This window comes from Lutra lutra, chromosome 4, assembly GCF_902655055.1.
Source record: "Lutra lutra chromosome 4, mLutLut1.2, whole genome shotgun sequence".
NCBI classification, from domain to species: Eukaryota; Metazoa; Chordata; class Mammalia; order Carnivora; family Mustelidae; genus Lutra; species Lutra lutra.
This window is the reverse complement of record NC_062281.1, coordinates 124,080,837-124,108,708: the sequence shown is the minus strand read 5'-3', so window position 1 is coordinate 124,108,708 and position 27,872 is coordinate 124,080,837. Positions and strand designations below refer to the sequence as shown.

The 27,872-nt window shown below is 37.9% G+C and overlaps 2 protein-coding genes across 3 annotated transcripts in view; one reads left to right on the top strand and one right to left on the bottom strand.

The window, feature by feature from the left end:
- The window catches only part of SELENOF (selenoprotein F), a 41,656-nt gene extending 24,665 nt beyond the window's left edge, over positions 1–16,991 (bottom strand). Inside the window, exons 1-2 of the mRNA XM_047725451.1 lie at positions 16,677–16,991; positions 10,493–10,660 (exon numbers count right to left, since the gene is read on the bottom strand). Of these exons, the coding sequence (XP_047581407.1) occupies positions 10,493–10,660; positions 16,677–16,760 (252 nt within the window). The 5' untranslated portion in view covers positions 16,761–16,991. The remainder of the gene's footprint in view (positions 1–10,492; positions 10,661–16,676) is intronic.
- A 311-nt stretch (positions 16,992–17,302) lies between these two features.
- Positions 17,303–27,872, top strand: part of HS2ST1 (heparan sulfate 2-O-sulfotransferase 1) — a 172,629-nt gene continuing 162,059 nt past the window's right edge. The window contains exon 1 of one of the 2 annotated variants that reach the window (XM_047725449.1): positions 17,303–17,830. In XM_047725449.1, the coding sequence (XP_047581405.1) occupies positions 17,707–17,830 (124 nt within the window). In that variant the 5' untranslated portion in view covers positions 17,303–17,706. The remainder of the gene's footprint in view (positions 17,831–27,872) is intronic. The other variant, XM_047725450.1, reaches the window with a different exon arrangement.

Sequence of the window (27,872 nt, the reverse complement as noted above, 5' to 3'; positions counted from 1 at the left end):
AGGTACTTAGAGCAGTCAAGTTGAGAGACAGAAAGTCAAACGGTGGTTGCCAGGGGCTGGGAGAGGGAAGAAGAGAAGCATTATATATTGAGAATGGAGTTTCAGTTTAGAAAGATGAAAAAGTTCTGGAAATACATGGACACTTAAAAATGGTTAAAATGGTGAAGTTTACGCTATATATATATTACCAGAATTATGAAAGTTAAAAAAGTAGTAAGGCCATATTAAAATTCGGTTATTAGATTTAGCTTTTATTTTTAAGTCTGTGATCCCCTGGAAACTAAGTGGAGATTCCATTACCTTACATAATAGCATTTCTCTACAAAACTGTTTCCCAATATTCTCCATAACATGACATGTGGAAATGGTTAACAACTTCATGAAGCACTGGGGTAAGAGGAGGATGCTTAGAACTGGAGATGACTAGCTTGGTGGGCCCTGTGCATCCCAGTCCCTATTTGGCTGTTGCAAGGACTGAAGGAGTCTGTATCCCAGCAGACTTCTAAGGCATTCATGGAAAGCACTTCTCTGTACAACAAAACAAATGGTTAAAAATACTAGAAACATGTTCAATGAACAGGGAGCTCAGATGTGACTTAATCCAGAAAAACTTTTGTTGATTTCCTATCTTGCAGGTACTTTCTGCAGAATTCCAGTTTTTTCTTTCTTTTTTCTTAAAGATCTTATTTATTTGACAGAAAGAGCGTGCGCACATGCTCACACAAGCAGGGGAAGCAGCACAGGGAGAGGGAGAAGCAGGCTCTCTGCTGAGCAGAGCCAGATGTGGGGCTTAATCCCCAGGATCCCTGGATCATGACCTGAGCTGAAGGCGGACTCTTAACTGACAGAGCCACCCAGGCACCCCAGAATTCTGTTCTTATAATGTGCTGTAAATATTCTGAAACTTAACTGTGGAAAGGAAATGTCTTAATTATCGTAACTATCCCCAGAACTAGACACAAAGCTTCTCACTGTATGTGTGTTGGAGAGAATTACTCATTTAACAGAATTAAATACCTCTTTGTTACATAACTTTAAAAATATTACAAGCTCCTTTGACATACTTGTAGAGTTCGTTGTACTTAGTTTCAGTGTAGGGTAAACAAAAAGAAAATTTATCTTAGAGCTGCCTAACATTATTAATAACAAATTCTAAAAGCATTAGTTAATTTTTAAAAAAGATTTTATTTATTTATTTGACAGAAAGAGAGCGAGCAAGTGTGCACAGCAGGGGGAGCAACAGGCAGAGGGAGAGGACTCTGGGATCATGACCCAAGCTGAAGGCAGATGCTCAACTGACTAAGTCACCCAGGTTCCCCTAAAAGTATTAATTTGTGATGACAGTTGGCATTTCACTTATGAATCTGTGGTGTTCATAGAAAAACACTGGCTTTTCATGTTGAGTAAGTAATTTAACTACAAATTCTGATAAATTTTCAGTGACATAATCATAAGCATCTTTGGCATTACACAAATTCACATAAAAATATGTAACTTATAATAGGAATTCTCTAGGGCATAAAGGATGAAAGGATTTAAAAAGGTTAAACTTGTAATTCCTTGACTTTCCCCCTTAGCATTCGGACTTTTTAAAGTAACATCACTGGCATAGAAAAAATTCTGACCTTCAACATTTGTGGATAACTACCCACTGGAAGAGAAATCAAAAAAGTGATGTAACTTTTACAGAACAAGCTAATTTTTAAAATACCAAGTTGGTAGGCCCCTTTTTTGTAGGCCTCAAGAAGCTCATTTGTACAGACAATCTATCTCTAGACTCTAGTAGGTACTTATTCCATTATAATAACCCAAATAACTTAAATGAAAATACATGGATACCTTTAGAAAAATATAAAAATGACATGCAAAGTTGCATTTTTCCCTTGGGAGTCCACACCTATTTCCCTATATAAGTTACGATTAATAGGTTTTCCTAAACTTTCTAAACAATTCTGATGAGAAGCAAAAATGTCAAACTACTTCAGCTCTGTAACTAATCTGCCTTATTAGTAACATGACTTTTGAATCCCCTAATTTCCACCTCATTTAAAAATTAGCGGTGTTTAAAACTGAAGTATAATTAACAGTGTTATATCAGTTTCAGGTGTACAATATACTGATTCAGTTCTATACATTACTCAGTGCTCATCAAGTTAAGTGTGTACTTTTTTTTTAAGATTTTATTTATTTATTTGACAGACAGAGATCACCTAGACAGAGAGGCAGGCAGAGAGAGAGGGGGAAGCAGGCTCCCTGCTGAGCAGAGAGCCCGATGTGGGACTCGATCCCAGGACCCTGAGATCATGAACTGAGCCGAAGGCAGAGACTTTTACCCACTGAGCCACCCAGGCACCCCTAGTAGTAAAGCTTTTGTCAAGATTTCACTTCCAGTCACTGAAGCAGCAGGTAACTGGTTTATCTGCTGACACTAACACACACACTTTGACTAATGGCATTCTTGCAAAGGCACAATGAATGAATATGGAGGATTAGGGAAAGGAGTTCAACTTTACTATTTTAGCAAATGAAGCTGGTAAATATAATTCTCTAATATTATATCCTTGAGATTATAGTATTTTTAGGTACTTTATAGTATTTTTATAGTATTTTTAGGAACTCTGAAAAAAACAAAGCAATGACTATATCTAAGGAAGCTAAGGATAAAGCTTATTCTACTACACTATAAAATGATGTTTATTTTTGTATCTTTAGTTTCTGCCTTAAGATTGAGAAAGCTACAAAACAAGCAAGGAAACATCTACCTTAATTTAAATTAAGTTTTGAGAAAGTAAGAGAACACTGGGGGAATCTTTCACTAAGATACAATTACTGTTCGATTGAAAAGCTCATTGAAAATAAATGTATTAAAGTACAACAAAATGAAACAAAAACCAAGAAATAAAAAAAAACTTTTTTTTTACATCACTACATTCTAAATTAAATTAGACGATTCTAACTACAAAATCTGAGGGAAAACAGAACAAAGTTTCTTCCAGTATTGTGATGAATAACAGAATTTGTTCACGTACCTAAAACAGAGACCTTCATGATCAAGAGTTAGGACTATAATGATTAGACTTTCACCTGAAAACAAACACACCCACAGATACACCCCCTTCCCCATCAATAGTTACTGGTATGAATAATCCAGGGTCATCACCTGGGAACAATGCATTTAATTCTACTGATATTTAGGAAATATAATAGAATGAAAAGAAATAACCAGACACAACGCCACCATATTTCCTGAGGTCAAAACATCCAAAGAATTGGTAAAAATGATCCTGAGCTTGAGTATCTGTTCTTTTCCTAAAGATTTTTTTCTATTAATTTGACAAATAAAGAGAGAGAAAGAGAGACATCCCAAGGAAGCACAGTGGCAGGTAAAGGGAGAGGGAAAAGCAGGCTCCCTCCTGAGCAAAGGTCCAATGTGGGACTTGACCCCAGAGCCCTGACATGAAGGCAGAGGCTGAACTGACTGAGCCACCTAGGTGCCCCCCTCAGCTTAAATATCTTAGTAAGTAGTTTTTTTGTTTGTTTTTGAAAATTTTACTTATTTGACAGAGAGAGACACATAAGAGAGAGCACAAGCAGGGGGAGTGGGAGAGGAGAAGGAGGCTTCCCACTGAGCAGGGAGCCTAATGTGGGGCTCGATTCTAGGACCCTGGGATCACAACCCGAGCCGAAGGCAGACACTTAACAACTGAGTCACCCAGGCGCCCCTAGTAAGTAGTTTTAAAATAAAACCAACTAGCCTCTTGGTAAAAATATTTTAGAAAATGGCAAAGTAGTACTTAATAAAAATTTCATTGTTTTTTTGCTCCTAAATGTTTAAAAAATACAGCCCATTTTCCTCGTGATTTGAAGAACTGAGATCCAGACAAAAGTACAGTTCAACACCCAAATATTCAATAGTCTCCAAAAAATACCACAGGGATGCTATTATATAGCAGCAAAGGCTGCTTTTAAAAAGAGAATTCAATTGTTAGTGTTATTACCATACCAATATTGAACATCATTATTTGTCACAAAAATGGGCAATTATGATCATCTTTAAGCAAGGCTGCAAATATCTGAAATAAAAAACAAAACAACTGGTACAAATTACATTATGGCTGCTCTCTATTAAAACTGTAGGTAATCACCTCATATATATTAAGATACAAAAATAAAATTATAATAACCCCAAAGCCTAAATATCTTAAATACTAAGAGTGCCAATATGAAAGTAGAACAAAAGACACTAGGCTGTTGCACACATTTGATTTTTTGCCCACTTTCTGACAAGCACACTATCAAGTTTAGAACTCATTACGGTACCCATATGAGCTTTTAACACTTTTCTTCAAAAGGAAAACAGAAAACGCAGTTTCTACCTAAGGGGTACGCTTTTATGAAAAGTTATCCTCCTACTGCCCCTTCTCCCATCCCCCACCATTGCACTAAGGGGCTACCTTGTACTAGTTGAAGTCTACTGTAGTCTTCTTTCATTGAGGCTACCAGTTTCTCAAGGCATCTTTACTCACCCTTCCAACTCAGTAAATCGATAGATCCTGAAGGTTTTATTGCCGAAATCTTTTCAGATCTGTCCCTTCTCCATTTTTACTACCAATATGTTGGCTTAAGCCCTTTATCTTGCCTCTGGAAAACGTCAATGTAGGTTATTTTTCTGGCAACAGTATTCCCCTCTGTACTACCAACTATCCTTCATATTGATGACAAAACTCATTGAAATACAAATCTGATACCAGTTGTTTATAATCTTTTAATTTTGTCCCCTGCCTATAGGATAGAGTCCAAACTTCTTTTCAAGACATACAGGCACTACTCTTCCTAACCAGCATCATCTATCATCATAACCAAGCTATTTGATTTATCTAAGAAGGCCATCTTTTTCACGACTTTGCCTTTTCAGTAAATTTTCCTTTTGCCAGAGGACTTTCTCCTAATAATTTTCCAAGTTAGCATAAACAGCAACTTCTGTATAAGCAAGTGGTGGTATTTACCTCAACTGTCCAAAGGTAGTATGTCCTTCCTTCTGTGTGCTATCATGGCACGTGAGTATATTTTATTTACACCACACTTCTTGCTTAATTCTTTAAAGAAACCAATGCATCTGGAAATAACAAAGAAACCGTACAGAAGGGTACAGAAGTAAAACTCTTCCTCTGCCTCCCACCTGCACTCAGTAACTTTTTAACTATTTTTAGTTATTTTGTTGGTCACTTTTATAGTGATTAATGTGGTTATATCTATAGTTCTGAATACATCAACTTTAAGAGAATATATAGATCTTGTCCTCTTTCCAACTTCTATTTATTTTATTTCTAACTCTTTAAATGGGCACCTTCCTAACACTGGATATTATGTTTTAGCCTAATAAAATATCCTGCCAACTACATTCTACTTCCATGCCTATTTCTTCTACTTGACTCCTTAAGGACAGTGACTACTGTCACTATGACATTCTCCAAGCCTGCACCAAGAAGAAATATTTATTTTTAATTATTTTTTAAAAAGACTTTTAAAATTATTATTTATTGAGCAGAGAGATAAAGAGCACAAGTAGGCAGAGCGGCGGGCAGAGGGAGAGGGGGAAGCAGGCTCTCTGCTCATCGGAGAGCCTGATGCGCCGGCTCGATCCCAGAACCCTGGAATCATGACCTGAGCCGAAGGCAGCTGCTTAAATGACTGAGCCACCTAGGTGCCCCAAGAAGAAATATTTAGTGTATAAACAAAGTTTATTTTGACTCTGAGATAGGTATGTCTAGGAAATACAATTGTAAGGCAGCCTGGAAACAGAACATGAATTACTTTAATGGTTTATTTCCTTTTTAAATATTGTAATCTGCAAATGTGATTAAAATGTTTTAATATGCTGGGGCGCCTGGGTGGCTCGGTGGGTTAAAGCTGCCTTCGGCTTGAGTCGTGATCTCGGGATCCTGGGATCGAGTCCTGCGTCGGGCTCTCTGCTCAGTAGGGAGCCTGCTTCCTCCTTTCTCTCTGCCTGCCTCTCTGCCTACTTGTGATCGGTCTGTCAAATAAATAAATAAATAAATAAAAATCTTTAAAAAAAAAAAAATAAATAAAATGTTTTAATATGCTTAGACTCTTGATCCTAATTTATAAATACCAAAAAAAAAAACCTGACATTTTAAAATTAAAGACAGATGAAACACTACATTTAGAAAATACTAAAAAATTAAATATTTCAGTTCAATTAAATAATTATACAAAATGTTTAAAACTTCTGTTACATAAATATGATACATATATTTATAACCATTTACTAGCTGATGACTTTAGGTAAGATCTCTCTGTCTTAGACTCAATTAGAAAATGGGGATAATAGAAGAGTGAATGAAACAAGATGGGATTGGGAGGGAGACAAACCATAAGTGACTCAATCTCACAAAACAAACTGAGGGTTGATGGGGGGAGGGGGGTTGGGAGAGGTGGGGGGTGGGATTATGGACATTGGGGAGGGTATGTGCTATGGTGAGTGCTGTGAAGTGTGTAAACCTGGCGATTCACAGACCTGTACCCCTGGGGATAAAAATGTATGTTTATAAAAAATAAAATTTAGGGGTGCCTGGGTGGCTCAGTGGGTTAAGCCACTGCCTTCGGCTCAGGTCATGATCCCAGGTCCTGGGTTCAAGCCCCGCATCGGGCTTTCTGCTCGGCAGGGAGCCTGCTTCCTCCTCTCTCTCTGCCTGCCTCTCTGCCTACTTGTGATTTCTCTCTGTCAAATAAATAAATAAAATCTTTAAAAAAAAATAAAAAAAATAAAATTTAAAAATAAAATAAAAAAAAAAGAAAATGGGGATAATAATGGTACTTATTGCAGAGTTGTGAAGATTATATAAATTAATTCAGATAACGGACTTGCAACAGCGCCCTTCATCTAGTAACAAATGTTAGTGGCCATTACGAAGTAAATATTTGTGTTGGTATGCAAGAGTCTTAGCAATTCTTTTTTTTTTTTTTTTTTTTAAAGATTTTATTTGACAGAGAGAAATCACAAGTAAGCAGGGAGGCAGGCAGAGAGAGAGGAGGAAGCAGGCTCCCTGCTGAGCAGAAAGCCCGATGCGGGGCTCAAACCCAGGACCTGGGATCATGACCCGAGCCGAAGGCAGCGGCTTAACCCACTGAGCCACCCAGGTGCCCCGAGTCTTAGCAATTCTTTCAGTAAATTAGAACTGCTGCCAAACATTATTCACATCTTTTAAAAAAGCTCCTTAGTGACTAATGTTTTTATATTATAATTAGAATAATCTGTTTAAGATTTATATGTTTCCTTTGAAGAAATCAGTTCATGTATTGATGCTACAGACACACTACAAAAATGAAGCTATTTTAAGCAACTGTGAAATTTCTTTAGTGACTACAATTTCACGCACAGTTGGCTTAACCTCCATTTCATCCTTCTATGTTTCACACACCAGTAGCATCTCTACCCATAGCAGATAGGTTAAGGCTTAACACATGCCACTTTCTTGCTTAAGCTGTCTTCTAAATTACTCTGAAACTGGCTACAGATTTTCCATGTAAACTGAATAGAACTAAATGTTTTGATGTCCTTTTACCTGAATTATGAAATACTATGTGACTTATTTAAAATGTTTGGGCCTTAAATAAGCCAAATTTGTTAATATATCCTCGAAAACACCAGGTAATGGGAGTCATTAATGTCTACTGTATACTGAAAAATAAAGATTAAGTAATTTAAAATAAAAACTAGTGATGGAATTGTGTTAACTAGAAATGCAAAAGGGACCTTCGAAAAGTCAGTCTGGTGTTTTATATTTAACTCATTCATTTTCTTCCAGTAAGCCTGTGAAATAGGTATTCACATTTTCAAGATGAGAGAGAGAATAGAGGTAAAAACTTGAGACTCTAGAGCGCCTGGATGGCTCAGTTGGTTATGAGTCTGCCTTTGGCTCAGGTCATGATCCCAGGGTGCTGGAACTGAGTCCTGCTTTTGGCTCCCTGCTCAGTATGGGGGCCTGCTTCTCCCTCTCCCTCTGCCCATTCCACCCACTTGTGTTCTATCAAATAACTAAAATCTTCAAAAAAATGAAGTAAAAATAAAAACTTGGGAATCTGGAGTCAAAAAGACTTGAGATGAAGCCAGGTTATGGCACCTAATTGCTTAGGTAACTTTGGATAGATAACACCCTAGTTTCCTCTTCTGTTAAACAGGGATAGTAGTATTACATTATAGTTGTTGTAAGGATTAAATAATGTAGGTTAGATACTTTAGTGTATAACCAAGGTACGATAAACACTCAAAGGTGAGCCAGTTAATTACTTAACAAAAGTGAAGATTCCAAAGTAATTTGCTAACTCAAAGTCACAAAACTAGTAGCTAAGATAATAACTAAACTCTTCCAAAAACTTCAATAAACAGACAAAAAGGGGATAAACTTCTAATAAACTAAACCTATATTAATATTTCCTCTCTACTGTCTCTGGCTTGCTAGGAATGCATGTAAATGTGAAGGAAGAAAACGGGAAAGCTACTATATGCTATACAAAGTGGACCAACTAGCATTACTCTAATTCCAGTCAAGTAATGGAGTGGGAAGTGGAAGGGATCTAACTATATTCTTAAAATTATTTTATGCACTATTTAGGTACGCTCATTCAAATTAAGTGTAATACAGATTCCTCTGGCAATTTGTCCCACATGAGTATCTCTAAATAATAAGTCCATGCCCCCCAAAATCAAGAGGGAAGGGTCTTACTAAATTAGATAAGTCATACATCTTAAATCTATTTAAAAATCAAGTTTTTAAAACTTGTTTAGATATGACCTTACATGCAATGAAGACTAATTCATATACAGAATTTTTTTTTTTTTTTTAAGATTTATTTCTTTGACAGAGTGCGAGTGAGAGAGCACAAGCAGGGGGACTGGAAGGGGGGAAGCAGGCTCCCCACTGAGCTGGGAGCCCAATGCAGGGCTTGATCCCAAGACCCCAGGATTATGACCTGAGTCAAAGGCAGACGCTTAACAGACTGAGCCACCCAGCCGCCCCTAAAAATCTTCTAAATGTGCAAATATATCAACAGTATATGTGAACCAAGAAAATGAAAAACACAGAAGACTTAGGAGCCATCCTGGGGACAGGAGAATTTCAGGTTCATAACTGAGGAACTGAATAGTAAATTTTGGTTAAATATTTTTTTTTTTTTTTTAAGATTTTATTTATTCATTTGACAGAGAGAGATCACAAGTAGGCAGAGAGGCAGGCAGAGAGAGAGGAAGAAGCAGGCTCCCCACTGAGCAGAGAGCCCGATGCGGGGCTCGATCCCAGGACCCTGAGATCATGACCTGAGCCGAAGGCAGCGGCTTAACCCGCTGAGCCACCCAGGCGCCCCAAATTTTGGTTAAATATTAACACTTTTAAAGGTTTGCTTACTTTTTTAGAATGGTAAAACGATACTTGGGGTTAGAAATAAACCTTTACTACCTAGCAAGAATATAATTATAGAAAGCTTTACAAACTGTTAACACCTCGTAACAGAATTCAGTATGTACAAGTGAAAGAATGTGAAAAGGAAACCTAACAGAGATGCTAACTCTTTTTCTCATTCCAAACACAGGGGACTCACTGATTCAATTTTATCTGGCTTATATAAATGATCTTTTCAGGCTACTTCTTCATTTTAAAAAGTATAGGGGCTTTTATAAAAAAAATTAAGAACTGAGTAAGTTAACTATTAATTTGAACAATGGGACAAAATGGTAGATTTTATTGGACAGTCAGAACTACCTATCCTTAGCTGTTTTCATGTGTTAAAGATGAGATTAGCTGTCTATTAATATTAGTAACAGCCATGTAAGTTAACAGACCGTATTCTTTGTTAAATAGATAAAAAGTTTATTTAACATCTATAATTATGTGCCAGGTAGTAGGTGCTATACTTTCCTTTTTTTTAAAAGATTTTATTTATTTATCTGGCAGAGAGAGAGAGAGGGAGAATGTGCAAGCACGAGAGAGAAAGCACAAGAGGGGTGAGGGGCATAGGGAGAAGCAGACTCCCCGGTGAGCAGGGAGCCTGATGCAGTGCTTGATCCCAGGACCCCGGGATCATGACCTGAGCTGAAGGCAGATGCTTACCCTACTGAACCATCCAGGCACTGTAGGTGCTATACTTTCATCTCAAATTTCACTGTAAGACTGAGTTCTCATTACAAATGAATAGAAGCATCTTCATGTGGCCAGAAGGATCCAAGCATGCTATAGTAATTTTGTAACCCCTCTGCTAAACCACCATGGTAGAATGGGGTCCTGGTATATAAACCCTAACTTTTCCTTCCTAGTTGCTTTAATTGGTCTAGTGGCCCAGAAAGGAATCAGCTGACTTTCTAAAACTACAAAATGTAAAAGCTAGGGATTTTATATTTAAGTTGATAAAGCAATTTAACATTTCACCATATCTCAACCACACCAACTAATGGAAGAGAGATACTAGAAAACAGTACCTTTTTAGTTTCAAATTGTGCTTCTTCCTGACAGCATCCTCTACAGTCAGGATCCAGCTGAAGCAGGTTAAACTGTCCAAGAAGATCACAAGAGCTGCAGAGCAAGTTGCTGGAGAAGCCCAACTCTCTGCAAGCCTCTGATGAAAACTCCGCCCCAAACGCAGACACCTGAAAATAAACAAAATGTGAAATAAAACGCTATTCTATATTTATATCGGAAAACAATAATTCTTACATAAAACAGATTGAGGTAAGATGAATGAAATGACTTATGCAACCAATCAGCAAAAGCAGGCTTTCAAAAATCTGTTCTCTTCCCTTATCCATTCTCTCATGCATGTCTCAGTGAATACGGTATGCCTTCATTTAAGGTCAATCCCTCTACCCGTGGTTTGGAGCTTATCTTCTGCACTTCCATAGGGATTTAATTTAATTGGTAAAACTCAATTCTTCAGCCTATTCAAACCTTACGGTTTTAATTGCTCTCCCCACGTTCTGTCATCTCTGAATTGTTACTTTAGTCTAGCTTCTGACTCTACCACTCAACTAAACTTGCCAAAAATCACTAAATACAAAGGCATTCAAAAGGCTCCAGCTGTTCTTCCCATCGCCTGTCTTCCTTCTTAAGTGCTGCTGTTTCCCATTTCTATTTCTGGCTCTCTCTTTGCTTTACATATTTTCTATAGATGACTGCATCTTCCCCAAGGCTTCAAATACCTACTTACTGAGAACTCCTGAGTCTTTTACTTGAGTGTCAAACTTCCAAAGCCAACAGTCTAACTGACCTCATTTATATTATATGTTCCATTGGCATAGCAAATTCAAGATCTCTGACACTGAAACTTATCTTTTCTGCTTAAATCTATTCCTCCCAATGTACCTAATAACTTAGTAAAATGGCGCTATTTTCCTGGACCATCTAGCTGCCCAGGTCAGCATCCTAGATTCTATATTTTCGGCCATTCCTATAAACAATTAATTAACAAGCCTTGACAATTCTGTTTCTTAAAGAGCTTTCAAATCATTTCTTGCCTCAGTGGCTTAAATGGTCATTGCCAGTCCTACCTTTATTTACTTCTCCAATCCCATTCTACTTTTCAACTATAATGAATTCCTGGAAGAATAAAATTCCTATTCATACATTTGCTCATACTTTTCCTACATCTAAGGCTCCTTTTCACCTTCTTAATTTCAACTTATTTCCAAGAACCTGATCAGTATCAGTCTTCAGTAAGCCCTCTGGGGTGGTGGGGGGCAGAGAGTCAGATCCTAATCTTTAGCCATAGTGCTTTTCAGAGAAATGAATTTGTGCACAGTTCTAAGACAGCATCACTCATGACACTACTACGTAAATGTAGAGTTGTTTGATTGCCTAGTACTGTGAACTCTTTTGACGCCAAGCATTAAACTATTATTACTCTGTTTTTAAAGCACTTGTGCTAATTCTCATGTGTGCTGAACAAATGAACTGGTGAAAACTACAGCCTCAAGTAGGGGGAATTTCAGATTGTTTGAATGGAAATGGATGATCGTTTAGGTCAAGGATATGCAAACTTTATGTAGAGGGCCAGATAGTAACTATGCTAGGCTTTGGTGGCTAAATGGTTTTTTTTTTTAAATTTAATTTTTTTTTCAGTGTTCCAAAATTCATTGTTTATTCACCACACCCAGTGCTCCATGCAATACGTGCTCTCCATAATACCCACCACCAGGCTCACCCCACCCTCCACCCCGCAGTTCTGTTGCAAATACTCAACTCAGGTACAACAGCATAAAAGCAGCACAGACAAAAGTAAGGGAGTGGGTGTCTTCCAATAAAACTTCACATAAATAGGGCCAGCTGGACTTGGCCCACCAGTAATAGTTTGTCAAACCCTCTTCAGGATGAATAAGGTAGATAAAAACACAAGGGCATTTGCCAATGTAAAAAACTAAGGAGTGCTGGCATACTCTCCCAAAATGTTGATTATCCCATTGGTCTTGTGCCAGCCAGTCAATACCCTAATTTGATACCTTATACATCTTTCATTTTACCTCAGTAATAATGTAGAATGTATGTAATATTCAAAATAGATCGCAGCCCTGTGGGAGGCACTGAAGACACGTGCTTCTGTACTAGTACTTTGAGTAATTTCTTGATTAGTAAAGTGATATGCTTGACCTATTTCACAGGTTAATTTGTATTTTCCACAGATGGGCACACCAATATATATACATCACCCCACATGGTGTTCTTACAATGTGACTGGCACTCTTCTACTGAGAAGTTTATTTTCCCTTCCCTTGAATCTGGGCAGGGGCTTGTGACTGATTCTGACTAACAGAGTACAAAAGAAGGAATACTCTGGTTTTTGAGGGTAGGTCATAAAAAAGGAAACAGCCTCTGCGTGGTAAGTACTCCTACACACTGTGTCTTTGCCTCTCCCAGAATACTTAACTTTGGAACTTAGCCACCATGCCGTAAGGTAACCTAAATCAGAGGGACAACATGGAGAGTCCCATGTAGAGAGCAACTGAAGCCCCCAGCTGACAACCATCATTAATTAGACATATGAATAAAGAACTTCATATTTCAGACCTTTCAGCAGAGATACCATGGAACACATAACTCCCCCTGCTGTGACCTGTCTGAATTGCTGACCCACAGAATCTAAAAGCAAAATAATTGTTTTATACCAATAAAGTTGATGATTTGTTTTTCAACCATGGTAACTAACAAAGGCAATAAAAGTGAAATCACTTTGAAACCATGAACTTGTTAACAAATATAAGAAATTTTTATTGCCAAAGCACGTTTTACAAAACGAAAATTTCAAGTGAATGATCATGCAATCATATTATTGGTGTTATTCTGGCATTTACTGCACACCTACTGACAGGTGGCATAAATATGCAAAATGTGTTTTTGGAGTCTGATGACATCTTGATTCAAATGCTAGCACAGAGCAATCTTACTTCTGAAATTCTGAATAGGAATAACTGATTTATCTAGCAGTTTTGAGGATTAAAGGAGAAAAAGTGAATGAAGCATCTAGTTTTCTACCCAGGACACAGTGGGTCCCTGACAGATGTTTGCATTATTCACTTTCTAGTACTCTTAAAAAACCCTCTTAAGAAATACAAAACACTATTTATGTTCTAATTATTAGACATGGAATAGAGGAGAAGTGTAGTGGAGATACAAGGTTAACTTGAGTTTCATGAGTGAATTACTTCTTTCTAGCTCTTCTACCATTAGTTTTGCAGACTCAAGGCTTTGTTTTTTTGGGGGGAGGGGAGAGGCAGAGATGGGGTGGCCAGAGAATCTCAAGCAGGCTCGATGCCCAGCACAAGCCCGATGTGGGGGCTCTATCTCACAACCCCGAAATCATGACCTGAATTGAAATCAAGAGTAAGACGCTTAACCAACTGAGCCACCCAGGTGCCCAGCTCTGAGGGATTTTAGTGAACAAATACATTTGAGGCACAATATGAAAAAAAAAAGAAACAAACTAAAATAAGGTCTCTGTATTCCCTTTAGCTATATTCTTGTCATAGGAGCAGGGGGAGTGGAGGGATACAAACACACAAGGTATGGTACTGTTAAGATTGTGTATCTGTGTAATGGAATATAAGATATGATGACAGAATATGCAAGGGAGAGAGTATATCTGAATCTGCATATCTGGAGATGGTATGTAAATTAAGCTTTGCCTTTTATCTAAACACTTTAGGCCTGGTTGAGGAAGAACATGGTATGTGCGACAGGTTAAAACAAATGACCCCAATTCTTCACCTTATCTTTTGGCTCTTGCAGCAGCGGTTAAGTTCTGGGACTTAAGCCTGGCTCAACAAATAAGTATCAAGTGAAACAGGCCTTGTTAAGGAATGTTCAGGAGAACAGACTTCACCTTAAAATCAACAGGGAACCACTGAAGAATTATAATAAAGTTTGAAAAAGATGACTGTGGTTGCACTGTACAGCTTGGATTAGAAAGTAAGAAAATGAAATATGGAACCCAGTTTAAGGAAACTGTTGGGGGAATTCCAGGCAAGCAAAAATGATGGTCGGAATTTAGGTACTGCCTGTGAACATAGAATTAAGTGGACTGGCTTGGAAATTTTCAAGGGTTTAATGACTAATTGGATTCAGAGAGTGAAAAAGAATTTAAAAAAGACTACTTGCTGGCTTGGGCAACTGGGAAACTTACAAAGCCAACCATTTAGGTTCTGATAGTTAGAAGAGTGAACTAGAAGCTATTAATGCTAATGAGAGAGATGTTGGTGGCCTGAATGAGGGATTAGCATTAAGTACATGAATCTGAGTGATATTTAGGAAGTAAAATAAAAAAGAGTTGGTAATTGCCTGATGCAAGGTATATAAAAAAATGTCAAAGATGATACCCAATTTTTTGACTTATGTGGATGGTCATGGTAGTAGATTATTTAATGGCCATAAATTCCTCCTATCCTGGTATGTAATTTCTTTGCTAAGTTTGTCACTCCTCCTGTCCAAAGATGGAGTCTATTTCTCCATCCCTGAAATCTAGACCAGTCCTATGATTTACTTTGACAAGTATCGTGAGGTGGAAGTAATATATGTGATTTTCAAGGCTAGCCTTCAGGAGGCACTGCAGCTTTTTTGCTCTTTAGGAGCCCTATTCTGAGACTGCCATGAAAAGAAGTTGGGCTGGAGGATGAGAGGTCACACAGAGGAGAACCAAGTCACCCTTGCTGACAGCACCAACTAAGAATGAAGCCATCTTGGACCTTTCAGTTCAGCCGTCCTACTAGCTGAACACAACTACAGTACATGAGCCAGAGGAAAACAGGAACTCTACAGCAGACCCACAAAATTAGGAGAAATTGTGATTTTAAGCCAACAAAATGTGGGGTGGTTACACAACATTGATAATTAAAGACAGAGAAATCAGAAGTCAACGTGATATGTTATTCCTTACCTTTGCATGGTGGTAGACTCTAATGATCTAAGACTGGCAAAACAAGAACAACAAAAATTCTCCAGTAGAAAGTTTAGAGAAGGGTCTTTTGGTAATTTCTAAGGGGGCACCAAATGCCTGAATAACAAAGTACTATGATGCTAATTGGAGAAGTTAAAAATCCACCTTTAAGGTATGGTTGCAAAAACAGACAAGAACTTCAAACTCTTTGAGGAAAGAAAAGCACGGGCTGTTTATGGAAGTTTTTGGTAGAGGCATTAACTCCCCTAAATTGTGGTGAAGTCAATGAAACCAAGTCTCCTAGGAGAAAACTGTTCAGCAGGCTCAGTAATGAAAATACCTGAAGAATTAAGCTGATTAATGAAACGTGTAAAAGCTTCCGCAGTGCCCAGAAAAAAAGTTACTCACATAGCAAAATATGGATCGTAAGCTTCTTAGGAGACATAAACCAATACTAAGTTGTACATGAATGAACAGAAAAATAAGACAAAATTAGCCCTTCTCCACTCAAAGATTAAGAACGCGTCTGTTGGGTTAATGAAGAACGAGTTTAAAAAGTTGGTTAACACTGCCAGATTTTAAACGATAAGAAGGCTATCGTTTTAGAAAATCGATTTCAAAAATAAATTGTGCTTTAGTATAGAATAGCTCCTTTTATTGCAACAAGGTTGTTTAAAACCACAAACGGTACTGAAATGCATCCAGCAGCACGTAATAGAGATCGGAAATAAAAAGCTAACAGTGAATTAGAAACCACTAACAACTGAGAGAAAAAAGTTAACAGGAAGTGTTACCCTGGGTACACAGGTACACAGAAGTGTACCCTGGACCACAGATATGGGGGCTTTCGTCTAAGATTTAGGGAGAGCCTTATCACGAAGAACGGTGGTCTCTTGTATTCTGCCCACTTAAAAACAATTTCCATTCCTTTCTAAGATTCATTGCTTTCTACCCGCCTCTTACCGTGAGGTTTATAGGTTGTTTTTAATTGGAACTCTGCAAAAGAAGTACAACTCAAGATACTCTAAAGTCAAGAGAAAGAACCGCTAGAAATCCGGGGCGGGAAAGGAAAAGCATCAAATGAGGAAAGATGCCACGTAGCATTCCGGTCGGACCAGTCCCTAAGAAGTCCAGTCCTCCCACCCTCTCCAAGCGTGGCTACCATGCAGGACCGAATATTTCGTATTTCTCTGCGCAACATTCCCCACTCGCCCTGGGCTGCTGCGGAGATGATCTCTACTTACCGCTTGAAGTACAGCAGCCAAGAGCAACCGCAGCGCAAACGCCGGCCGGAGCGAATCAACCGACCCAGCCGCCATCGCTACCATCTTCCGTAGGTTTCCTACTGCCCGGAGGACCTCTCAGCTAGGGGCGTCCGCTCCAGAGCCTTATCCAAAACAGTCTGTTAAAGGCCGTTGTTACCGAGTCTCTTACTCTTCAGAGACAGGTATTACCTAGAAGTATATAGAAACTTAAGGTAGTCAAATATCTTTATATTTAATATAAATACAAAGTCGCAGGGTCCTTCCGAAAACCCCTATCAGGCATTTTCCTAAACTCCCCAAATCTGTACGGCTCCGAGCGCCTTCCTTTTATTCACGACAATTCGTCCAGCAGCCAAGAAGCCCCGCCTTCTTCGGTTTCAGCGCGCCTCCTTTACCCAATCGAATGCCGCTTTGGTTGACACCCAAGGCAAAGGAAACCAACCATAAAACGAACCAAGAGCGAGGCTTCGGGTTTCTTCGGTCCAATAGGCACAACTGAACGCGAGCCGAGGGTGGAGCCTCCGGTTGCCGAGCAGCGTACGTGGATGCGTGCGCGTGGTGGTGGAGGGGGCTGGGCGGGGGCGGAGCAGAGGGCGGCGCAGTCGCAGCCGCAGCACTGGCGGAAGAGCGCGCGGCCGCGAGCAAAGGAGGGAGGGAAGGAAGGAATAGAAGGAGGCGGGCAGGCAGGCGGGCGCGGGGGTCGGGGACTGAGGCAGTAGAGAGGCGAGAGCCCGGCAGCCGCTTCGCGCTGTATTTGCTGCGCGGGCTTTTGGAGGGGGCGGCCGTTGAGTCGGTCCAGGAGAAGCGGGCACCGGCGGCGTTGGTACTGGCGCCTGGGGGCGGGGGACTGGGGCGGTGAGAAGGGGGGGGTCGTTGCGGTGGTTCTCTCGCTGTCGCGCTCTCCCTGCCTTTCTCCCCGCTCGGTGGGCTGCCCCCCGGCGTCTCACTCGCCTCCGGGGCCCCGCTCCCCGCCCCCCGCGGTATGTCTTGATCCCGAGCAGCGGGTTTCATGGGGCTCCTTAGGATTATGATGCCGCCCAAGTTGCAGCTGCTGGCGGTGGTGGCCTTCGCAGTGGCGATGCTCTTCTTGGAGAACCAAATCCAGAAACTGGAGGAGTCCCGATCAAAGCTAGGTAAGGAGCAGAGCTACTTCGGGGTGAGTGGTGTGCAAGGGGCCGGGCCAGGGAGGCATGTCCAGTTGCTCCGGTCGCAACCTGCGGTCTGGCTCGGGGGCAAGAGGGTGAAAGAGCTTGCAACGAGAGCTGGGACTGGGGGCATCGAAAACACAAGCTCCAAGAATGGTGTGAGTTAAGCTTGAGCGAGGTGCTGGGTTCGCGAGGTCACGGAGCAGAGGTTGCTAAGGTGAGCTTTCCCGTGCCTAAGGGTTACCAGAAGTAGGCATTCCACGGGGGAGAAGCAAGAGAAGACCGAACTCGGTAGGGAGCGGGAACTGCTGGAGGAGGCAGGAACGCTCAGCCTTCTGTGTTTTCCTGAGTCTACAGAAAGCCCCGGCAGTGTCAGTCGAGGGGTATTCTAATTTGAGGTGTGGGCACCTGGATACAGATCTTTTGTGGACTAGGAGGTTCACCAGGGGATGGATGGTCGGAAATGGAGGGAGATACTGGGAATCATGGTGAGTAAAAGAAATACACTGTAGTGAGTTGCACTCTTGTGCTGGGGGCAGCAAGGGACCACACAACTGACGGGAGAAATAGGCTGCCAAGGTAGAACAGGAAAGCAAATAAAAAGCTTCAAGCGTGCTACTGAAAGGCTTTTAAGTACGTTTTTTTAGTGGAGCGAAATTTTATTAATATTTTGGGCTTCAGAATAGGAATGTTTGTGTATGTGGCCCCCGGCGATGTTGATGGAGTGCGTTTAGGAGAGAAGGGAACGCTGAAGGGGAATTATAGTGAGATTTAAGTTGGTGGAAGGAAGAGTAAGATTATGCAATAAATAAACTATATGCTTAAGTACCTTCAGGAGTTAACAGTGCTTACTTTAATGAGAAAAGGGGTCTGAAGGATATAATGTTGGAGTATGAAGTTATGAAAAACCAGAAAAATTCATAGATAATAGGTACTTTCAGATTAGTAGGGAACTTTGGCGTTTGGGAGGAGTTTGGGATGGGGGAGGGAGTGTTAAAAGAATGCGATACATTTTGATTTAAAAATGTATATGGCATTTAAAAATCAGCTCAAGAGACTCCAGTTTGAATATGGAAAAGTAATGTGTTTTTATGTGTATACTTTCACCTCATCATTGTTTTAAATACTTTTTGAGAAGCACGCAATAAAATACCAGCAGCAAAATCATTTAGACTGAGTAACAGCTAGATGCTCCTGTGGGTGATAACATTAAGGAAAAATGTATTAGTAAATAATTGTAATATTAGAAGTATAGCTGCCTACTTGCAGTTTTGGCATATTTTGCAAAAAGCCTTGGAAACATTTTAAAGAACAGTCTATCAAAGAGTATCAAATATATCTAATTGAAGTGCAACCAATGTTGAAGGAGGAGCTCAGGATAATTCCATTCCTCAATCTAGGGTAAAACTTACCCTATACAATTTTGAAGAGAGATAAAATTTATTTACCATGATTTTATTAATTACGTGTCTTGTGTGATGGAAAAAATTACTCACCTTAAACATTGAATGTTGGCCAATATTCCTTTTTGTTTGGATCCACTTAGCATTTGGAGTCATTTTCTGGCCTCTTTAATGATCCAGTTTTACAGAAAAAAAATGACTCCATTTAGAGAAACTTAAAAGTTATATTAAAATTAAGATTTGTATTTTTTCTTTGTTGAATCACTGTTATTTCTTGAGCACCTTACAGTGGCTAGGATTACTTCAATTTTTTATTTTCTTTTTTTGCCTCAGATTTTTTTTCATAACACTTGAAAGTGGTTTCCATAGATACAGCCTAATTGATTTTAAAAAGAGGATTATCTTAACATGTGGAAAGCCACAGGTAGAAAATAATGTGTTTTTTTTCCCATGGTTTTTTACAAGAAACCTTTAAATTGTATCAGAAATAAAAAGAGATCAAATAACATACTCAAAAAAGAGCCAAAAAAGGAGCTCAAATATAAAACACTTGAAGGAACGAATAATGCTCTGGAACTACAAAAATATGGCAGGTGAAATGTATGACTTTATGTCAGCAGTCTTGATTTCTTGAAAAGTCTTACAAAAAAACAGTACAAAAACAGATGTTACCAGTTAGTAATCTTCCTTAGGGAAGGAAGGCAGAAGGCATAGTTTGACAATCAGACTCTGTACTAGGCACTTCCATATGTGATATTCTTATGTAATCTTCCAAGAATACCATAGAAAGCTATTTTTACAGATGCAGGAATAGGCTCAAAGGTTATATAACTTGACCACATAACTAATAGTGGCCGAGTCAGGATTGGAACCCAGGTATGTGTGATTCTAAATCAAGTGCTTCTTTAATTATACCAGGTTGCTTGGGACTTTATATTGACATTACACTAAGATTTAGCAGTTTGAATAGAATTTTTAAACAGTAATATCAATGTTTAATTGCATTTATTGCTAAGAATGAATATAATTCCGGAAAAATCTAATTTCTGACACAAAGAAATTGGTTTAGTGTAATGTCTGCTTGTTTGTATCCAAATAATGAACATAATTATATTACCCAATGAAGCAACTGAAATAGGTTATTTCTGTTGTAGGAGAAAAATAGTCTGCATTTATTTTCTGTAACTGTAAAGCTTTCTGTAAGCTTATGCATAAGTTAAAAATTTACACAGTCAAATCTATCAATTTAGGCAGGTAGGTTTCTTCTGTTACTTGAGAAGATTGTCTCCAACCAAGATTATATACATTCTCTATATTTTGCCATAGTATCTTATAATTTTTATTTTTGACATTTAGTTCATTAAAGCATTCATGTAATTCATGTAATTATAGAGATTTATTGTAATTTCTTTCAATGAATAGCAACTATGGCAAATAACATACTAATAATTCATTTCTCACTGTATGTTACGGTTACTTTTTCATATATTACAATTCCTTCTTTCATATATTAAATTTTCCTATGTTTATGGATTGATTTTGAACTCCCATTTTTTCCGACTAATTACAGATTCTCTAAACTTGCAGGACCTATATATAGGCTTCAAGGCATCCATGAATTCCCTGAAATTATATGTGTAGCTTTCATCATATTTGCAAAGGCATATGTGATCCCTTTAATGGTAGGAAACACTGACTTACAGTAGATTGTTTGTATTTAATGAATACAGTTTATTTCTTAGCTTTTAAAAATTTTTTTTCTATTTCATTGCTTTTCTTTGCCTTTAGTATTAATATATTATAACATGGAGCTTGTGAGTTACATTTAGGATACAAACACATTTGTTATGAAAGAAGTTCTGTGGGGTATTATGTTGAAAAATTTCATTTTACTAAAATGTATACTTAATTTTTCTAATGAGATATGGAAGATGACAGAGTTGATGGAAAGTGTTACTTAGCTTACTACTTAGCTTTCAGAATTGTGTATCAGAATTTGTTGCTTTTACAAAGTAGTTTTTTCTGAATCTCAAGAGACACCTGTTGCTAATGTTGACTGATGGAATAGTGCAATGAAACTTCTGTTACATAAATGTTAGAATTAATGTGCTTTATTATTAATTTTCTATAGGGTCTAAGGATTTAAAATAATATTTGCTGTTCATATGCTTCTAACCGCTGTGTGAGTTTGTCAGTACCTTAGGACATAATCTTTTAAATGAGGACAGTAACTCAGAATGGAATATTTATTCCTCTTCATTCGTGAAAATTATGTTATTGTCTGTGTTCTTAAAATCCTCCTAAACTAATGAACTAACTCCAGGAGTAAGGTTGAGACTGCTCTTTGGAATTTGGTAGTATTTAGAGTGTCTGAAATGATTCAACAGTAACTGTAATGTTGCCAAGAATGATAGATTTCTCTACTTCTGAAATTGTTTGAAAAATTCTCAGGAGTTTTGAAGACTTTGGATTAATTGGAATGCAGTTATTCTGAAATTGCTAATTAGTGCCTCACTTATGAGTCCTGGATAGGATATCTATCCTATGATATGAGTAATCACTAGAAACAATTGGTCTCAATTAAGGTAATCCCAGGAAGTCTGTCTACCACTCTGTTAAGACTTTGAATAGCTTTTTGGCCCCTAGTGGAATTGAAACAATAATGAATATTCAAACACTGCTCTCCGGAAGTCTGCTTTTGAGGGAAAGCTTATAGATACCTGGACTTGCCAGTCGTGGTTCAGTGTAGCCTTAATTACTTATAATTATCTACCCACCTACTAGTAACTGTGTTTATTTACTCCACCTTTCTCCCTGTTAACTAGATTATCTGCCTGTTGGACCACTTGTGCACCTGATCCACTTTCCTAACCTACAAGGCATGATTCCAGAAGTTTTCCTTCATCTCCTATAATCATTACGTCTCTTTCTGCTTGAGCATTCTCACTAGCATATGGACATGCTATTATTTCTTTCACCCAAAAACCAAAGCAGTAGTTTCTCTTGACTACCCTTTTCTTGGCCAACCTCAGTTCCATATTTTAGCTTCCCTTTGCAGTAAAACTAAAAACTTGTCTCGTCTTACTCTAATTGTCTGATTCAACAGTAATTTCCTTAGGTCCTTGGTCAATTTTTGTTCTTCATTTTATTTGACCTATCAGTGGGATTTGACACAATTGGTCACTTCTTTTTTGGTAAGTTTTCTTTACCTTGCTTCCAAGATACCATATTCTTGGTTTTCTTCCTATCTCATTGGTGGCTGTGTTAGGCTCCCCTTTTCTCTTCAACCTCTTAGCATAAGCATAACCCAGGGCTCAGTTCTAGGAACTCTTCTCAATTTATTCTCCCTTAGTGGGTGACTTATATGCTGACAACTTCCAAATACTTATTTCTAATTCAGGCCTATTTCCTAGGAATTTGGCTGCTCACTCAAACTTGAGTTTGGCTTTGAGTGATTAGTAGACCTCTCAAATTCATGGTGTCCAAAATGGATCTTCTGATAACTCTGTCCACTGCCTCATCCAACCTGAATCTATTTTATCTTTGACCTTCTCTATCTCAGTTGATGGCAGCTCTATCCTTTCGGTTGCCAGGGTTTTACTTGACTTTTCTTTTTTCACATTCTGCATCTAATCTGTCAGAAAAATCCTGTTTGCTTTACCTTCAGATATTTCTAGAATATGACTACTACTCAAGAAAAGAGGAGTAACTTGTACTGTTATCACCCTAATTCAAGATACCGTCATCTTTTCCCTGGATTACTGCCATGTCTTAACTAGTCTGCTGCCACACTTGCCTTTCTACAGACTTTTTTTGGTCTCCTTCTACAGACTATTCTTAATATAACAGCTAGATTGATCCTTTTAAGATGTAAATCAAATCATGTCACTGGGCATACAACTCTTTGGAAGCTTCCTGAGTTAGAGTGATGCTAGCTGCTTTTAAAACAAAGCCCCCAGTTTTATTGGCTAAACATGGCAAATGACTTTTTTTTCCATTCATTTATTAGGTGATCATTTTGGTGGATGGTTTTCTTCTACATGGGTGATTGATTCAGGGTCTTGGGTACTTCCTGACATGAAGGACATGAAAAGGTTGAGGAGGCCCCCCTAAGCTTTTTTGGCCTCTTTTATCCTTAGTTTATTGATAAAGACTGTTCACTATATGCAAGGGGTGAGGTTGGGAAATGGGGTTTTTAGCTGGCAGTTACTGATCAGTTATAACTGTGTATTATGGAAGGGGGCAGCATACATTTGAATTTCTTGAATCTCATTGCATAAATCCTAAAATTTATTTAGGTTTGTTTTATGCCTCAGTATATAAACTCTCTTAGTTAAGTGTTCTGTGTGAACATGAAAAATGTATATTGTGTTGTTATAGGGTGGAGTATGCAGTACATGTCAATTAGGTCTAGTTGGTTGGTAAAGTCGTTTTTCTGTCTCCTTGATTTTCTTCCTGCCACTTGTTCCAGCATTTATAGCGAGAGGGGTTTTGAAATCTTTGATAATAATTGTGAATTTCTCTATTTTTGCTTGAAGCTCTGTTACTTTTTGCTTCATGTATTTTGAAGTACTATGATTAGATGCATAAATGTGTAGGAATGTCATGTCTTCTTGACTAATTAGCCCCCTTTTCATTATGAAATGTCCCTTTTTATCCTTGGTAATATTCTTTGCTCTGAAACCTATTTGGTCTGATTAGCCACTTCAGTTTTCTTTTGATTAGTGTTAGCATGATAGATCTTTTCCCACTCTTTGATGTTAACCTGTTTGTCTTTTTATTTAAAGTGGATTTCTTGTAGGCAGCATGTAGTTGGGGCTTGCATCCATTTCATAATACCCCTTGTAAATGGTGGTGTTTAGAACATTTACTATTGTAATTATTGATATGGCTGGGTTTGAATATGTGTGTTATTATTTGTTTTCTCTTTGTTCCATCTGTTCCTTTTTTCCCTTTTTCTCTTTCTGGCTTCTTTAGGATTAAGTATTTTGCTATTACATTTTATCTCATTTGTTGACTTAGTGGTACACTTTTTTGTGATTTTTTTTTTGTGATTGCTTTAGGGTTTATGGTATACATTATACTATGTCATGTGTAAGAATCTTATTATACGGGACGCCTGGGTGGCTCAGTTGGTTGGACAACTGCCTTCGGCTCAGGTCATGATCCTGGAGTCCCAGGATCGAGTCCCACGTCGGGCTCCCGGCTCCGCGGGGAGTCCGCTTCTCTTTCTGACCTTCTCCTCGCTCATGCTCTCTCTCACTGTTTCTCTCTCAAATAAATAAATAAAATCTTTAAAAAAAAAAAAGAATCTTATTATACTTCTGTTTCCTCTTGCCTGGCTTTTTGCTATTATTATATGTCTTATTTTTACAATCAGTTTATTTAGACTTTTTTAACTTATTAAACTTATTTAAACAGTTATCTCTTAAGGAGAGTAAAAATTCCTGTTTTATATTTACTCATCCATTTTCCATTCCCAGTGCTCTTCATACCTTTGTGTAGAATGCAGGCTTTCATTTGGTACTATTTTCCTTGATCCTGAAGGATTTCTTTTAAAATTAGTTATACTGGGGTGCCTGGGTGCCTCAGCTTTTAAGTGTCTGCCTTCAGCTCAGGTCATGATCTCAGCTCAATGATCTCATGATCTCAGCTCAATGGGGAGCCTGATTCTCCTTCTTCCTCTGCCTTCCCCACTGCTCATTCTCTCTGTCTCAATAACATCATTTAAAAAAGATAGTTATACTGCAAGTCTACTGGTGATGAAATTTTTTTTTCACTTTTGTAAGTCTAAAAAAAGCCCCTAGTTGCCTTAGATATTTTTGCTGGGTATAGAAGTCTACGTTAATATATATTTTTTCTTTCAGTACTTTATAGATGTTACTCCATTGTCTTGGCTTATGTTTCTTAAGAGACTGCATCATTATTATCTTTGTTCAGCTGTACATGATATCCTTTTTTCTTTTCACTGCTTTTAAGATTTTCACTAGGTTTTAAGTTTACTAAAATGGGCCTTGTTGTAGTTTTCTTCATGTTTTAGTATGTTATTTTAGTTAATATTGTTGATACAGTATATGTGTTACTTTGGTTAATAGTAACTTTTAAAAGATAAGAACTTAAAAAATCTAGCTGCGCAGTGTAAATACCATAACTGAAATCCTACTGCAAAAATGAAATTTTTATTTCGTCTTCAGTAAAGAGTTGTAAACTCGACCCTATTTTTATTCATCAGAAAAGAGCTTAATGATTAATTAGGGGTGTCTATGGTTTTTTCAGTTTCTAAGGTCTGATGTAAAAAGGAAAATATCTTAAGTAGTCAGTGATAAATATAATATTTTGAATGTAGGGAAGAATGTTGGAGCTTTCAGTAAATTGAGTTGAATTAAAATTGATAAAATCCTCCTTCAACCTTGCATTTTAGTTTTAGCTTTGTCCGTATCATACTGAAACTAGTTCAGTTGGTTTAGATGTGAAGATTGTTGATCAGATACAACTGAGAAGTTTGTGATTATTTTGTATTTAGATTTTAGGAAGCTGCTTCTAATTGCCAGCATTTTTTATTTCACTGTAGTATTTTTTTTAGTAAAATACAATCCAGTTAAGTGTTGCATGTGCCCTGTGTGTTACACACCTGTGGCGGAAAGCTGGTTTAGCTCAATTGTTTCTTCCATAGAAGAGCTGATTAGAAAAACTGGCTTGACATGGTCTTCAGGTATATTTCAGTGGACAGCTTCTTCATTTTGTTAAATAGGATAGAATAAAAAACATTCATCATTGTCCTCTAGAACATAAATTTCTTATCCTCCCTTTATGTTTTGAAGATTGAAACAAAATGATATTTTATTGTCTCAAAGTAGATTTCTGAACAAAGTAAATTAGGAGTATGTGTAAGTTTTGCTCCTGAACCTGGGAATTGTCAGTGATAGTCTCTCCCTGATTTGGGGTGAACCTATCCAGGAATGTCTGATTGATGAGATGCCATTATGCTCCCTTTCTCTTCTGCCCTAGGTTAGAACTCTGACTAATTAAGCTTGTGACTAACAACAACTCGTCTTTCTCATGACCACTCTAACTTCCTTTTGATTTTTTTTTTTTTTTAATCTCTTCCTTCTTAACTACTGGGCCCCTTTCTTCAGTGGTTTTCTGCTTTTCCCACCACTGGCAAGCCATCATGACCTCTGAACCTTCATCTCTAACAGACAATAATAACTAACACTTGTTGAGTACTTACTGTAAGCTAGGTGTATTTTAAATGTTTTATTTGTATAGCTTCATTTAATATAAATGTTGCTTATTTCTGCTTTCCTTAGAGAGTAGGAAGATAAAATGATCCTCAAATGATGTAATGAACATGAAAATGTAAACTATAAAAACTACAATAGAAAAACTACAATTAAAAGTTGTTATTAATAGTAATGATAATATATTTATCTTCCTTTTGTTGCTGTTGTCTTTTTGGTTTAATGTAGTTTTCAGTTTATGTTTTTTTGCTGCTGTAGGCTTTGCCCAATGTCCTACCTCTTAGGATTACACTTGTCTTATAAATGTTTATATAAATCAAATGATGTTACATGAGTTAAAGGTTTGACATTCAGATGAAATATTTCTTTCCTCTCTTAGGAAGGAGTAAAAATCACTGGCAGTTCATATTATTATTTGCTCCTAAAGATAGATATCTATTTACTCTCATAAAAATACAGAAAAGTCTCTATTTAACATGACTGAAGTTCCTTCATTCTTGCCTACTAATCTTTGCCAACTTGGCAGTTTAAGGGTAGATTTTTATAAAATGCGTGTTAAATTTGATTTGTGACAAGGGAATTTCTGTGTGTGTGTGTGTGTGTAAATAATTCCTTTGCTTTTAAATAATTTTTTAAGGGGTTGATAGTTAAATTAGTGGAGGAAGAAAGAACCCACGCCTACTTCTCCATATGGAAAAAGTTTTATGTGATAGTTCCTTTATTGTCCGTTTTCCCAAAGTGATTCATTGTCATTTTCTCAAGTACAGAGGGAAAATGTGTTCTGTATCTTTTATCTTAATTGAGGAATTTAGATTTTTTTTTTTTAATTTATTTATTTGACAGGCAGAGACCACAAGCAGGGGGAGAGGCAGGCAGAGAGGAGGAAGCAGGCTCCCTGCTGAGCAGAGAGCCCAATGCGGGGCTCCATCCCAGGACCCTGGGATCATGACCTGAGCCGAAGGCAGAGGCTTTAACCCACTGAGCCACCCAGGCGCCCCCTTAATTGAGGAATTTAAACTTTCTTACTTTTTTATTTGAGTATGGAATAGATCGTATTATGGGTTTAATGCTGAAATTATGAGAATCCTAAAGAATAGAATTCTTGAATCTCACACAGCATCAGAGACTTTTCAACTTTCAACTACAGTTAAATATAATGCTTACTTCAGCCTCTGAGGTAAATTTTGGAGAAATAACATCATTGCTGCCTTTTATTTAAGGAATCAGGGAAACATTACATACTTGCATTTGGTTTACACAATGAAAGTGAAGTGGAAAGATCATATTATTTAGTAATAACAAAGACAGTTTGGGAAAATCAGGCATCTAATCATAAGAACTGAGGTTATATAATATTGTAGCATAAATGCTTTGTGATACTGCTCT